Source organism: Dama dama, chromosome 21 (genome assembly GCF_033118175.1).
Source record: "Dama dama isolate Ldn47 chromosome 21, ASM3311817v1, whole genome shotgun sequence".
Taxonomy (NCBI): domain Eukaryota; kingdom Metazoa; phylum Chordata; class Mammalia; order Artiodactyla; family Cervidae; genus Dama; species Dama dama.
The window spans coordinates 26,547,165-26,562,512 of NC_083701.1; the positions used below are offsets into that span (position 1 = coordinate 26,547,165).

At 39.8% G+C, this 15,348-nt stretch overlaps 1 protein-coding gene across 3 annotated transcripts in view; it reads left to right on the forward strand.

Moving 5' to 3' along the window:
• The window catches only part of CHD7 (chromodomain helicase DNA binding protein 7), a 187,061-nt gene that overhangs the window by 121,097 nt on the left and 50,616 nt on the right, over nt 1–15,348 (forward strand). For 2 of the 3 annotated variants that reach the window (XM_061123365.1, XM_061123367.1), the window contains exons 6-8: nt 175–240; nt 8,937–8,992; nt 15,195–15,309. In XM_061123365.1, coding sequence (XP_060979348.1) covers nt 175–240; nt 8,937–8,992; nt 15,195–15,309 — 237 coding nt within the window. The remainder of the gene's footprint in view (nt 1–174; nt 241–8,936; nt 8,993–15,194; nt 15,310–15,348) is intronic. The other variant, XM_061123368.1, reaches the window with a different exon arrangement.

Here is a 15,348-nt window from a genome sequence, read left to right on the forward strand (position 1 = left end):
GGGAGATTTTTGTTCTTTTCAATCGTATTTCCCACTGGCGATCCTGCCCAGTGATTTAAAGGGTATGAATTTAAAGGGTTTGGAGGGAGATGCGAAAGGGAATGGTTTCTCACCTTTATAGCTTAGAATGACATGCTCTCTGTTTGCATTCATTCCCTCTGCTTTATTTTTTAGGAATCTGTTGATGCAGATGGTCCAGTGGTAGAAAAAATTATGAGTAGTCGTTCAGTAAAAAAACAGGTAAGCGCCATGTGGAGTTATCAGAACTTGTGGTGTGGGTATGCCTCAAAATTATTTTTTGTTTTACAGTTTCCTTTTAAAAATCTCACTATTGTAAAATAAAACTTCTGCTGATGGTTCTAATCCTGTCTAATTGATACTAGTCCAATATCAATCTTTGGGATATTCAACCCCAAATGAAATTAAAATGTATCAGTCAGTACTTTATTACCCCATTTAGAGTAGGCAGGAACTCAAAACATCTCAAAAGAAATGTATAGGACTCATAGGCTACCTTTTTCGTAAATATTATTCATATAAAATCATAGACATGAACCTGTCATCTCTCTTAGGAAGGTCCCTGCCCCTGCTCCCCAACCCTGGAAGCTCTCTTTATCATTTTAGCAAGTAGGTGTTTTCTCATACTTTTCACAGCATTTTTTCATATACACTTGAATTCTGATTTCTTTTTTTGTTTGTTTGATTGGGGCTTTTTGTTTGTTTGTTTGAGTTGTGCCTGCAGTATGTGGGATCCTAGTTTCCCTAACTAGGAATCGAACCTGCACCACCTAGAATAAAGTGCAGAGTCTTAACCACTATACTGCCAGGGAAGTCCTTTCATTTGCAATTGAAATATTCACTAGTTTTTTTTGTTTTTTGTTTTTTGTTTTTTTCGTTACTGCAGAAGTGAAATACTGAACTATTTTCAGTATAATTTTTGAAGATAATATGCCTTATCCTTCCAAATTATTTGAAATTCATGTTGATTCATCAAGGTGAGCCCTAAGTATCATTTATTAGCCTGGTGCCCTTGTCCCTGAGGGGCACACACACTGTGACCATGAATTCCAGGAACACTGCGTCTGTTATTGATGGAGACTCCCTGTCAACCTTTCCTCTTTTTCATCAGTTTGAGAAAATGCTTTAGTTTGAAGAAGTACATAGGCCTCCAGGTACATTTACATGTTCTAGCAAACTGTGTTTGGTTTGTCTATCTCTAGAGATGGTCTCCTCTAGGTACAAGTGTCTGTCTTCTGGTTTGAATCATCATAAAGTGCACAGTTATTTCTTTTTCTTTGCCTTCAAGGTGGGTGGAAGTATAGCCTCATTGTTTTGACATGTGAAATAAGCTTTTTTTTCTGGGAAAAAAAATGTAAAGTGTATACAAAGTGTAACTTCCAGTGAGAGAGATGAGAAGTGGAGGAATTACATGATTTAAAGTGAGTTCCTGGGTTTATCAAATAGGAAATATTTAAGAGCCTCTTGATGAAGGTGAAATCTTTGAAAAAGCTGGCTTAAAACTCAGCATTCAAAAAAACATTCAGCGTTCAAAAAAATGAAGATTATGGCATCCAGTCCCATCACTTCATGGTAAATAGATAGGGAAAAAGTGGAAACAGTGACAGATTTTATTTTCTTGGACTCCAAAATCACTGCTGATGATGACTGCAGCCACAAAATTAAAAGATGCTTGCACCTTGAAAGAAAAGCTATAACAAACCTAGACAGTATATTGAAAAGCCTTTGCCAACAAAGGTCTCTATTGTCAAAGCTGTGGTTTTTCCAGGAAGCATGTACAGATGTGAGAGTTGGACCATAAGAAAGGCTGAGCACCAAAGAATTGATGCTTTCAAATTGTGTTGCTGGAGGAGACTCTTGAGAATACCTTGGACAGCAAGGAGATCAAACTAGTCAATCCTAAAGATCAAGCCTGAATACTCATTGGAAGGACTGTTGCTGAAGCTGAAGCTCCAGTACTTTGACCACCTGATGTGAAGAGCTGATTCTTTGGAGAAGACCGTGATGCTGGGAAAGATTGAGGGCAGGAGGAGAAGGGAGCGACAGAGGATGAGATGGTTGCATGGCATCACCGACTCAATGGACATGAGTTTGAGCAGACTCAGGGAGATAGTGAAGGACAGGGAATCCTGGTGTGCTACGGTTCAGGGGGTCACAAAGAGTCGGACACAGCTTAGTGACTTAACAGCAACTCTTCAAATACTTTCTAGAGATCCTTGAAATGGTATTGTACCAGTGGTAAATTCTTCTTTGCCTTTGCTCCAGTACTCCTGCTGTTCTATTGTGTTATTTAAGGTGTAGATTTTTATCAGAAGATAGCATTCTGGTTCATATGAAAATAAAAGCAACATGTCAAGGTATTTTCAAGATGGTGCAGAGAGCTCTGCTGGGTGATGCTGAGCCAGAGTATTCAGTCAGACAAGGAGACACAAGCCCAGCTCACTGCAGTGAAGTGGAACGGATATTTCATTACCAACTGAGGGTGTCACTGGATGAAAATCCCACACACAGAATGTATATGTGTGGCTGAGTCTCTTCGCTGTTCACCTGAAACTATCATGACATTGTTCTTCGGCTATATCCCAATACAAAATAAAAAGTTTAAAAAAAGATATTTTCAAAATGAGTGTGAGGATGAAGATATATGACGTTACCTACCTGGTGACTGTTTGACCTTGAGAATGTCCTCTCTGATGAATTTAAGATCTCAACCAAATTTCACTCCTGTTCAAGCAGAAACGAGCACTATTAACCTAATTAGAAAGGTTGTTTTTTAGTCCTTCTAATGACTCTAGAATTGTTAATTTGTGGATTGTAGATATATGGCAGATTGTAAATGCTTGACATACTATAAAGCGTAATCCCCTTCACCGAATTGAAGTGACTTGTTTGAGTAAATAGGCTGTGGTTTGCATGGGGTATATTAATTTTCATTCAATTGATAGTGCTTCAGTAGGCATAGTCAGCAGGTTTGGGGGTTGCAAATTATAATCAGCTCTATTACTCAGAGCTACTTAGACTATACATGATGGAGGGCGTTGCTTTTTCTTTCTGTCTTGCCCACTTTAGGGCTAGTTTTTTCCTTTCCTACCCTTGAAAGAGAGCTACTCCCAGTTTAGGAGTAGGTATTACTACCATTTAGAGATAACCAGGTTCATCTTATCACCAGAGATTAAAAATCACTGTAATTGTATGTGAGGGTAGTAGAGTGTTTGTTGAATTGGTGAATTTTAGGATGAAGAAAAGCAATGGGAAATTTTCTCTGGAAGGAGAGATATGCCTTGAGTTATGACTTAAAATAAGAAATATAGAGCTCATTGACTTGCTTGTAGATTACTGATATTTCATAAAGGGCAATAAAAAAACCATCAGAAAATTGTAAACATTAGCAGGTACTCACTTTTTAAACTGCTAATGTTCTCAAAATAGTTATTTTAGTTATCATCCTTAGTAACAGTGGAGGAAAGTGTGGCAAATAGAAACAAAAGGAAATTTGAGATTTTCCTGTGGATTCTAGCTGGCCCCGCCGGTCTGTTTCCTATTACCATGAATAATTGAAGACGTGGCTGTGAGAAGGTGCCTTTGTCTCCCCCTGGCAGCACTGTGGAAAGTGGCTGAGGGCTGCAGAGCTGCCCCTGTGTAGTGCTCACACGTAGTGGGAACTCAGGTATGGTTTTTACAGTCTGCTGACCTCATCCCTGTAGCTTCTAAAGGGTCATCCCTTATGATGGAGCCATACAAACGCCCAGAACTCATCTGGCAGAACTTCCCTAGTTTAGCACCTCATGTTACATGGGGATGGCTCAGGCATTTATGTTGTTCTGAACCCACATTAGGTTTTCCTTGGTGACTCAGTGGTAAAGAACTCACCTGCTAAGGCAGGAGACACCGGTTCAATCCCTGGGTTGCGAAGACCCCTGGAGAAGGAAATGGCAACCCTCTCTAATACTCTTCCTGGGAAATCCCATGGACAGGGGAGCCTGGCAAGCTGCAGTCCAGGGTCGCAAAAGTGTTGGACATGACTGAGCTACTAAACAACAGCAACAAACCCAAATGCACAAGCATGAGACCCAGTGGAAGGAACATAGGTGGCCCTTGTATTTGAATACTGAGATAGGTATAAGAATGGACTTCTGGATTATGTAAAGGTTAATTATCTTTGCACAGGGAGTCATAGTGTAGCCCTTTCTGCCTTGAGCCATCTGTCCTTGGGGGAAAACAATTCAAATCCTTTTTGTATCAGAAGGTCAAAAATAGTTTTGAAAGTGAATTCTGTGTTTGTGATGTCCTATTTTCTTCCTAAGTAAACCATGATTTGATACCTCTGATAGAATACACAGTACGTTGGGCCAGAAGTAAGAATGGATTCATACCTTTTCTTTATTGTTACTTTTATCAAGGCACTTTCTCAGTCTTTTCTGCATTATTTAATATGATTTCCGCCTTTTCACCCTAAAGTTTAGCTTTGTTTCTTCAATGCAATTGCTTAATTTAGTAATAGGGTGCTTGGGAAAGGTCTTTCAGGCTTGGATTATCATTTGCTGAATGTCTGTTATAGAATCCAGCTGGCTGAGGAGTTGATTTATACCTGGTTAAGGTTCTGTTTCATGGCAACAGTGGGACGAGTATAGCTTAATATGTTTGGAACTTTCAATTTCATGTGAATAATAAGGATTTTGATAGACTACTCTAGGCATCTAATAAAAAGATAAACACATTTCTCAAAACTAGTCTACTGAGTATGTAAAATTACTTCAGAGCACTCTCAAATTTTCCAGTTACTGTCCTAGAGATAATGGGTTGGCCAGAAAGTTGGTGGGGCTTTTCCATCCATAAGATTATGGAAAAACCCCAAGGGCCCTTTTGGACTAACCCAGTAAATTTGAGTGTTTTGTGTGTATGTGTGTGTGCATGCACAATAGTGGTTCCTTGACTCAGTTGTTCATTGGATATGCCCATTGAAGAAAGAGTTTTGAACATTGAGGGGTGAAGATAGGGGACTGGGGCTGTTTTCAACTGTCAAAGAGTCTGGTCAAACTGACTGCCATTTAGTGAATAATTAAAAGGATGCCCCTGAGAGCTGATGAATTCACATACTTTTGTTCATTGTTTTGCTGTAAGTAAAACAGAAGAGGCCAGCATGATCATATTTATATGATATGAAGGGCAAAACAGTTCTCTAGCTCCCCACCTACAGTTCTGGAGCAGGGAGATGATCCACCTACAGTTCTGGAGTGGGAAGAGGATCCACCTACAGTTCTGGAGCAGGGAGACGATCCACCTACAGTTCTGGAGCAGGGAGACGATCGACCTACAGTTCTGGAGCAGGAAGAGGATCCACCTACAGTTCTGGAGCAGGGAGACGATCCACCTACAGTTGTGGAGCAGGGAGACGATCGACCTACAGTTCTGGAGCAGGGAGACGATCCACCTACAGTTCTGGAGCAGGGAGACGATCGACCTACAGTTCTGGAGCAGGAAGAGGATCCACCTACAGTTCTGGAGCGGGAAAAAGATCCACTTACAGTTCTGGAGCGGGAAGAGGATCCACCTACAGTTCTGGAGCGGGAAGAGCATCCACCTACAGTTCTGGGAGCAGGAAGATGATCCAACATGAGAATGGTCATTGAACAGATCACAGAGTTCTAGTTCAGAACATCCCAAAGAACTAGGACCCAGAACAGTTCTGCACCTGTTCCAGCTGCTGCTCAGTGAGGTCTGGAACCTGAACACCTGCTTCCAGAGAGCTCAAGACCCTCTTGTTGAGTCCCTGCAGCACACCCCCTTGAAGCATAGCTGATCACAACAAGAAAATGGGTCTACATGACAGGGACACAGCGCTGACACCTTTAAGAGTCCGAGCCTTCTGGAGCAGAACTGAGGCAGAATGAAAATGACCTCTTTGTTCAAGAGATCATCCTGTGTGCTTTGAGACCCTCCTAGCAGTTCCAGTCGGTGAGACCACTTAGAATGAGATGGGAATGACAGCACAGGAGTAAGGCTCTGAAAGAGTGAAGTCAGGAGATGACAGAGCAGGGAAGGGGCAAAGCTTGTCTTTTTACTGCCTCCAAGGTATGTCATTTTGGAAACCTTTTTCAGAATTGAAAGAAATATAGTTAACATCAAAAAAGTTAAAACAGCAGGCCAGACATTTGAATTCCATTCGAGGTTTAAATTTCATGATATGCTATGAGAAGCACCATGAGATCTAGGCTCTTCCTGCCTTCTCATTCTCCTTGGCTGGCCCCTGTCTTATCTTTGGCTTTCTACAGAAATCTCTGGTTGTATGCCAAGATAATGTGTCTCGAAACGATTGCTGAAATGTGGGTGTGGAACCGGGTAATACTAGGGCTAGAAAAATGTAAGGTGAGTCCGGGACGGTCGGACTCGAAGCAGCCAGAATTTATCAATACAGTAATTGCTGGTGTGTACTGAAGGGATCTAGCAAACATTTCATTTTGGACAACTAAAATGTCTGGGACATGTCACAACATTGTAAATCAGCTATACTCCAATAAAAATTGATATAAAAATAATAAAAGTAAATAAAATCTGGGACACATGGTTTTCTGTGCACATTGGTTAAGACGCTGCTGTAGGGGCATCCTTGGTGGCTCAGTGGTAAAGAATCTGCCTGCCAGCGCAGGAAACACAGGTTTGATCCCTGATCCTGGAAGATCCCACATGCCTCAGAGCCACTAAACCCATGCGCCACAACCATGGAACCTGTGCTCTAAAGCCCAGGAGCTGCAGCTGCTGAGCCCACGCACCCCGGAGCCCGTGTTCCGCAGCAAGAGAAGCCCCTGCAGTGAGACGCCTGCACACGGTAATTGGAGAGTAGCCCCTGCTCACCGCAACTAGAGAAAAACTCATGCAGCAATGCAGACTGAACACAGCCAACAGTAAATAAATAAAGTTACTTTTTTTTTTTTTTTTAGAAAAAAGAAGCTGCCGTTGCTATAGGGACTTCCCTGGTGGTCCAGTTAAGACTTCCAGAGTGAGGATTGCGAGTTTCATTGCTGGTCGGGGAGCTGAGAACCCACCGGCCTCGAGGCCAAAAATCCCAAAACCTAAAACAGAAGCAATATTGTAACAAATTCAATAAAAAATTTAAAAATAAGTCTGCATTTAAAAAAAGCTTTAAAATAAATAAAATTGGTGATACTTTAAAAAAAGAAAATGTTTTAGGATGATGATCATTATAGAGGCATTAGAGCAGGACCAGATTTTTTTTAATTTTTGAATTAATTTTTTTAACTTTTTGTTTTGGGGTATAGCTGACTAACAGTGTTGTAATAGCTTCAGGTAAACAGCAAAGGGACACAGCCATATATCTACATGTATCCATTCTCCCCAAACTTCCCTCCCAGCCAGGGTGCCACATAACATTACATATACATTACTGTATACCTGTGCTATACAGTAGGTCCTTGTTGGCTATCCATTTTATATATAGCACTGTGTACATACCCATCCCAAACTCCCTAACTCTCCCTTCCCCAGTCCTTCCCCCTGGCAACCATAAGTTCATTTCCTAAGTCTGTGAGTCTCTTTCTGTTTTGTAAATAAGTTCATGCGTATCATTTCTTTGTAGATTCCACTATAAGGGATGTCACCCGGTATTTCTCCTGCTCTGTCTGACTTACTGCACTTCGTATGACGATCTATAGGGAGGGTAGGACCACGTGTTAATGGCTTTTGGCCACACTCCTCAGTGTCCTTCTTGGGGATCTCTTGGCAGATGGCAAAGCTGCTTGATATTTAAGTTTAACTGATAGGTGTAAGAGTTTTGAAGAATAGTGTTAGTCTGCAGTCTCTGACAGAGGTTTGAAGGCTAAGGATTGAGGGCGACCCCAGTGTCTTTGAATGGACCTGGTGCCAGTCTGTCATCCAGCAGACGTCTCCGTTCCTTTGTTCATCTTCTGTCATGCTCTGACTTGCCTGAATTTTCTCCGCGGCATCTCTGAGGCCACTTAGCAGCCAATGCGACCCTCCAGGCAGGTGCTCTCGGAACAGTGTAAAAGCAATCTTCCAACATCTGTAAGTGGTGTTTATGTTTTACATCCCTGATTTATCTGATCAAATGTTCCAGAAGAAAATTACATATTACGACTTGTTTAACAGCCTAAAACCAAAAGGGAAAAAAAAATATTGAAAGAGATGCTTAAAATATCATCCACTCGGTGTCTTCTGCAGACATGATGGTAGGCAGAATCAAGGGAGAGATTCTAGATAATCTGCCCACTGCACTCTTGGTCTGGCTGACGGGTCACCACGTTAACCTCACCTCAACATCGTATTTGGAGTGTTAATTTTATTTGGCTGCTACGTGTGTGAGACATCTTGTCTGAGAGATTTTAATTGTACCATCGAGTCAAACTAAAACCCTCAATAGTGATGCACTGAAATTACAGCCTAGGAACAAGGTTTAGTTTTATATGGTTTCTTGTTTAGAGTTATTAACTATATGAACGAATAAATGTCTTTTAAATATTTTAAAACATTACAAAACCCACAATGTAAAGTTGCCATGAGGCAGCCAAAAATAATACATATGGCATTCAGGAGAGCAGTTGCTAATTGGCTGCTGCCTGCGAAAATGGTACACTTGGCGTCTACTTAACACTGTGGGTTTGGCAGAAAGCCAGATTTGGGGTCAGGTTGTTGTGAATGAAGCTGCATGTGGTTAGGGAGGAGTTAAAGTGATTCATGTCTGAGAAGCCGGAGCCGGTCGGGTAGCGCCTGGCCGGTCCTCATCCGACTGCCTCCCACCAGCTCACCACGTGCTCATCCTTCCAGGAACGGCCCATGCCACTTCTGCGATGCCTTATGTGTGTCCACATGGGAGTAAATCATTACTTTCGGAGCATTCTAGTAGATGCTTTCAAGTATATGCCTGAAATTTTCCTCTGTTGCAGAAGGAATCCGGAGAGGAGGTAGAAGTTGAGGAGTTCTACGTGAAATATAAAAACTTGTAAGTAGATTGTGACTTTTTTTTTTTTTAATGGAATATATTTTCAAGGTACCAAATTAAAAAGTAATCAGGAATTTTTTTAATTGGCAATGGGGAAATTCTGGTATGATTTATTCAGTGCTGTGGAGGCCATTGCCTCCTAACTTTTGTATCATGGCTAGTTGATAAGTTTTATTTTTCTATAAAATGTGTAATTGGTGTAAAGGTTGACTAGCTTTTGTGCATAACCAATAAGTTCTTTTTAGAAGAGATGAAAACTCATACAGTAACAGAGAAAGTAATACCTGTTGAGCTCTGAGGATGAATTTTGCTCTGTGAGGCCAGGTACCCTGCCGTCATCTGTGCCCAAATGGGAACTCTGCTCCTGGGTGAAAGTGCTAGAAAAATCATGACATCATCTCACGTTTTGAAATGTAGCGAGCTACGGTTTTGATGATCTGTTTTTATTTCTGACTTGTGTTTAGTGACTTTGAATTGCTTAATTTTAAAAAACTGAGTCACAAACCACTGTGAGTTGTTGTCCTGATTCTCATAGATGGAGGCAGGATACTAGGACCAAGCACACTCATGGGACAGCCTAGTTTGAAGCATCAATATTCATCCTACCGAGGAAAGACCGCTGCCATTCTCTAACCCAAATAACAATCGGAGAATAAAGACAAAAATATTTATTAATAATGTAAAAGTTAAATGTACTTTAAACTTTTTAAGTCCAGGAATTCAAGTGTCATATTAGTGAATTCTGGGGTTTCAAAAGAGGCTTCGGGGAGCTGTCAAAACAGCCTAAGAATATCTACCCTATCCTCAAAAAAAAAAGCATCAGGCCTCATGGTTTTTTGTCATCACCCCCTGTCGCATTTGGCACTGTGTTAATGGATAGATGTCTTTCTGATATTTGTGAGCAGAACCTTCCACCAGGTAAAAAGATGAAGGAGTCTCTTTTATCAGTGTTACTGTAAAAGTTCAGTGAAATGAAAAATGCTCAGTAAACATCAGATGCCGTCATCATTTTATACTCAGAGCATGAGAAGTTTACATGCATGCCAGGTATGCACATGACATGGTTTCATATAGTCTTATAAGGTGAATGGAAAGACGTGATAAGGAGATAACCAAGTAGGCCCGAGAGAAGTCTCTCTGATGGATTTAAACAATCGCACTCCAAGTCAAGAAGTTTGAGTATCTTCTGCCAAGAAACAGCTCCACTAGATAGACACCCATCCCTGTCAGTGTGGAGTGCCGAGGCCGTGGTGTTTGGTTCTCAGAAATCCTCTCAACCGGCCTGTGACCAACCCCAGCCCCTGGGGTGCCTCCTCACCAGGTGCCGCCAGCCGGGGAGATGAGTCATCAGTCATGTGAGATGAAGCAGTGAGATGAGAGTGCTAAAAAATAGCTTTCTTCTCTGATGTTATAGAGCTCTAAAGGAAGTTAAAATTTCCATAAAATGAAAACTTTTTGTTAAACTTTCATTTTGACATAATTTCAGATTTACAGAAAAATTGCAACAGCAGTACAAAGAATTCCTGTGTGGAGTCTTACCTGATTCGGGGGGTCATATCCCTTACTGTCATGTCATCATTTCCTTTGCTCACTTGATCCGAAATCTGGCCGGTGGAAGCCCATCAGACTGTCTCCTCCCTCACTTACCTTGTCCCTGTCCTTCTTCGAGCACTTCCTCAGTTGCTGGCTCCAGAGGATGTTCCAGACGCATCTTGAAACTTACTGCTCAAGTCCTGGAATTGGTCCTTTCTCTAAGGAGCCTTGGTTATTTTTACTGAAGAAGAGCACTTAGAAACCAGGGTTTAACTAGGTGTGTTCATTGCCACTGGGGAGTTATTGCTTCTAGGCTTAGGAAGGGCATCCATATGCGTGTTTATATGATAACGCGTGTGTGTATGACATATACACATACATGTTACACACACATATAAATGTTCATTATATATACCCACACATTTCTGTCTACCTACCTACCTGCCAACAAGGAAGAACAATGTCTTTATAGTGATACTTCCAATTTTATTTCAGTACCACGGGATTCATTCTATTCTTTCCCCTTCTAATATTAATAACTCTCTGTTTTCTACTGTGAGAAACCTGTCACAGTAGACATATGATCCATAACATATTTTCTATGATCCATAATATGTTTTCTTATTTGTTAATCCTGGAATATATAAGAAATGGATTCAGAATTACTGGACCATATTTATGTAAAAAAGAAGCCTGCTAGCTTCATTCACTATTTGTTAGTGTTTTCTGTTGTCTGAGTGCTTTTTCTAAGTGCTTTTTGCTCAAGTTAGTCCTTCTTCCTGCCCCGCTTTAGTGGGCTGTTATTTATTTGATACTCAGTTTGTCTCATTATGGGCTTCCCTGGTGGCTCAGACGGTAAAGAATCTGCCTGCAATGTAGGAGACCCAGGTTTGATCCCTGGGTTGGGAAGATCTTCTGGAGGAGGGGATGGTAACCCACTCTAGTATTCTTGCTTGGAGAATCCCATGGGCAGAGGATCCAGGTGGGCTACAGTCCATGAGGTCACAAAGAGTTGGACACACCTGAGTGACTAACACTACTTTTGGCTCATTAGTTTCTGTTTGTATTTGTAATCCATTTTAGGCCCCACCCCATCCTTGTTGATTTTTTTTTTTTTTTTTGCTTTTTTTTCAATGTTAGTATTTCATGAAATACTAACATGGTTCAGTACTCAGAATTGTACACAAGATGATACCCGAAGAAGTGCCATCTTCGCTTCCTTTCCACCCCATTCCTACTTACCTTCTCATTAATCTCAGATTTATCCTTCCTGTAATTTTTGGCATGAATATGGAGATAGGTAAATTGATAGGTTGGTTTATTTTATATGTTATTTTCCTCTCTTTCTTAAGCACAAAAGGACAGCATCAGTACACATTTGCCCTTTGCTTTTTTCACAATACTACGAGTACCGCGTTACTCAACATCAGTTCGTAGGGTTTTCCTCGTTCTTTGTTACTCCTCTGCACGTCTGCGTGGTGACTTACCCAGCCAATCTCCCATGTGTGCTGGCTTGTAAGTGGCTTCTGCTGTGTTATAGTACAGATAATGCTGCAATATATATTTTCATGCCTACACATATTTTTGAATTGTTGGAGGCATAGCTTCAGGGTGAATTTTTAGAACTGGGATTGCTAGATCAAAAGGCAAACATAAATGCAGTTCTCCTAGGGAATTTTGCAACGTCTAATAGTTCTGTTTGCATTCCTACCAGTACTGTGTGAAATCACCCATTTCCGCACAGCATTTCCAATGTAGTATGTGTGTGTGTGTTTGTTTACTTTTTGTGGGAAATTGTATTTCAGTGTGGTTTTAAGTAGCATTTTCTTTTATTGTGAGTGATTTAGAACATCTTTTTGTAAGTTTAATGACCATTTTTGTATCTTGTCCTGTCAGTTATGTGTTCGGATCTTTTGCCCAGTTTTCTGTTGCGCTTCCTTCAGTTTTTAACAGTTCTTTATATGTATGCGGTATTAGTCCTTAATCTGTATTATATATTGCAGCTGTCTTTTCCCAGTTTCAGTTGTCATTTGACTTCATTTATTGTTGTGTATAGCATTGTACTTTTTTAAAAAAAGTTTTTTATATTCAGATTTGTTCATCTTTCCTTTTATTAGATCTTAATTTTGAATCATAGTTGGAAATCTTTTTCCTACCCCTGGCTAAAAAGGAATTTTCTGTCTTTTTCTGTACTATTTGCATGTTTTTATCTTCTCTTTTTAGGTTCTTGATTCATTTGGTACATGGTGTAAAGCATAACTCTTAATTTTATTCTTTTACAAAAATTGTTGTTTCAGCATCATTATTAAAAAGTCCATCTTTGCCCTGGTGATTTGAGATGCAACCTTTATCATGAACTAAAGATACATATTTATTGAGTCCATGTCTGTCTTTATTCTAATCATTTGATCTGTCTCTTCACAAGTTATAGCATACTATTTTACTTATAGAGGCTTTATAATATTTTATTACCTGGTTTATTGGAGTTTTCCCTAAGACAGTTCCTTTTTATGGTTTTTTCTGGATGTTTAGCATGTTCATTTTTATATACAAACCAGCATTCACTTGTCTAACTCCATTAAAATAGTTGTTTATATTTTTATTTACATTGTGTTAAATTACAAATTTATGACTTATGATATTGAGTCTTGCTATCTGAAAACAAGGATGTCTTTCTTGGTTCAACGTGCTTTCTGTGTCTTTTAGGAGGATCTTAAATGCTTCCTTATACAATTTTCACATGTTCCTTATTAAATTTGTTACTAAGTATTTTTTCTTTGTTAATACTGTAAAAGAGGTTTTCACTATCATTATTTCTTCTGTTTTATTTGTGTAAATGGAGACATTTGACTTCTGTCTGTTAATTTTATATTCTGCTATATAACTGAATTATTTTATTTTATTATTTGAATTAGTTTCCTAATTGATCCTCTAGGGTTTTCCAGTTATGCAGTCATATCATCTGCAAATAGAGTTCTTATTTTCCAATTACCACTCCTCTTATTTTCTCTCATCTCACAGCATTGGCCAATGCCTAGAACGTGATATTGAATAGTAGAGGACATATCCTTGCCTTGGTATCCTTGCCTTGCTTCTGATCCTAGTGGAGAAGCCTGTGGTTTTTCTCCATTTAGTTGGAACTGATTTCACTGCCCAAAATTTCCGCCCAGTTTGCCGGAGGGAGAGCAGGGCTGGACCAGCTGTTGAAGGGCCTGCATCTCCTTCATGGCCGCCCTGGCAGCGCTTTTAAAGGCATGTGCACCTCAGCCAAGACAAAGGTGCTGAGTGCTCACATACCTTTTTCTATCCAATAATTAGGAAACTAGACGAGGTGATGTTTACAATATTTGGTTTTGGTTATAACAGTATTGCATGTTATTTATTGAAAATTTGGAAAATACAAGTCAAAAGTAAAAAATATTTACAGTCTTATCACCCAGAATGATCATTACTAGCATTTTGATGCATTTTCATTGAGTCTTTTTTCCCTGAGAGTGTGTGTGTGTGTGTGCGCGTGTGCGCGTGCGTGCATGTATAGGGCGTCTATCAATTCATATCTATACAAGGCATATGTATTTAAAATCCTTATCTCCCTCAGTCCACTGTAGAAGGACTAAATCTGTCCTACCTATGAAAATGCATATTAGATGTTATATAAATAAAAATGATATGATATTTAATGTCATCAGCCTTTTCCATATCATTAATCATTTTTTGAAAGGTTTTTGTATTGGCCACATAATTTCTAAGAGTAGTAGTATCTTGATTTTGAAAGCACCTCATTTTTTTTAAATGTCATCACTAAAAAGAGAAATAAGAGACAGGCGAGGTTATAGGGGTGTGGGGTAGGGAGAGGATGATAGTACTGAGGATATTGAAATAACTGAATGAAAGGATGTCAAAGGTACCATACAACATTAACTGTATACCTGTGAGTCTCGGGGATGAAAACGGAAAGGTGGGGTGGGGAGTATTCAAGTTCAGGTTAGAGAAGACACAGCATGTGCTCAGAGCAGGCTGGTGGTGAGTCTGCACAGGAGGAGACTAGCCAGTGAGAGAAGAGTAGGCATTGGAGAGTGAAAAATTCACAAGGGACCCCAAGGGGCATCATCTCAGAGCTCCTGGCAGAGGGACTAGGGGTCAAGGAGAGGACTGGGGGTACTGGTGTTCTAGAGCTACGGGCAGTCCTTTTCTCCCCAGTTGTTTTAGAAAGAGGAAATGAGGTTTACCTTTGCTGTTTTAAATTTGAATTCTTTAAATTTGACAGAAACCTTTTATTTCTCAATTAATGATAAAAGGCTGAAAACAAATCCATAATTAAAGCCACCTTGTAGTGCTAACTGTTTTGTATTGAAGTAAAATCCATTCACTTATGAAAACAGCTTGTGATTAGGTCTTTTTCTTTCTTTCTTTCTAATGGGAAATGGGTAAGAGAACTGCAGACCCAGCACAGAAGGCAAATTTTAGTATCTGTTATTGATTATTTTCTCTTATTCTTAACCATTAGTGGTTATATTGAAATGTGGCTCAGCAGCCTCAATGAGTAAGTAATTAAACAGGTTATTGTGTTAATCATCTGTGTAGTTGATTTTGGGGGGAGAGTGATAATGAACATGTATCATAAAGATCAATTACTTTCTGTTTCAAGTATATCATTTTATTTTTTTAGCTCTTATCTTCATTGTCAATGGGCGTCCGTAGAAGATCTGGAAAAAGATAAGAGAATTCAGCAAAAGATTAAGCGATTTAAGGCAAAGCAAGGCCAGAACAAATTCCTGTCAGAGGTATGGAAAACCTGGTTAATTTTCTAAAGTATTTACATT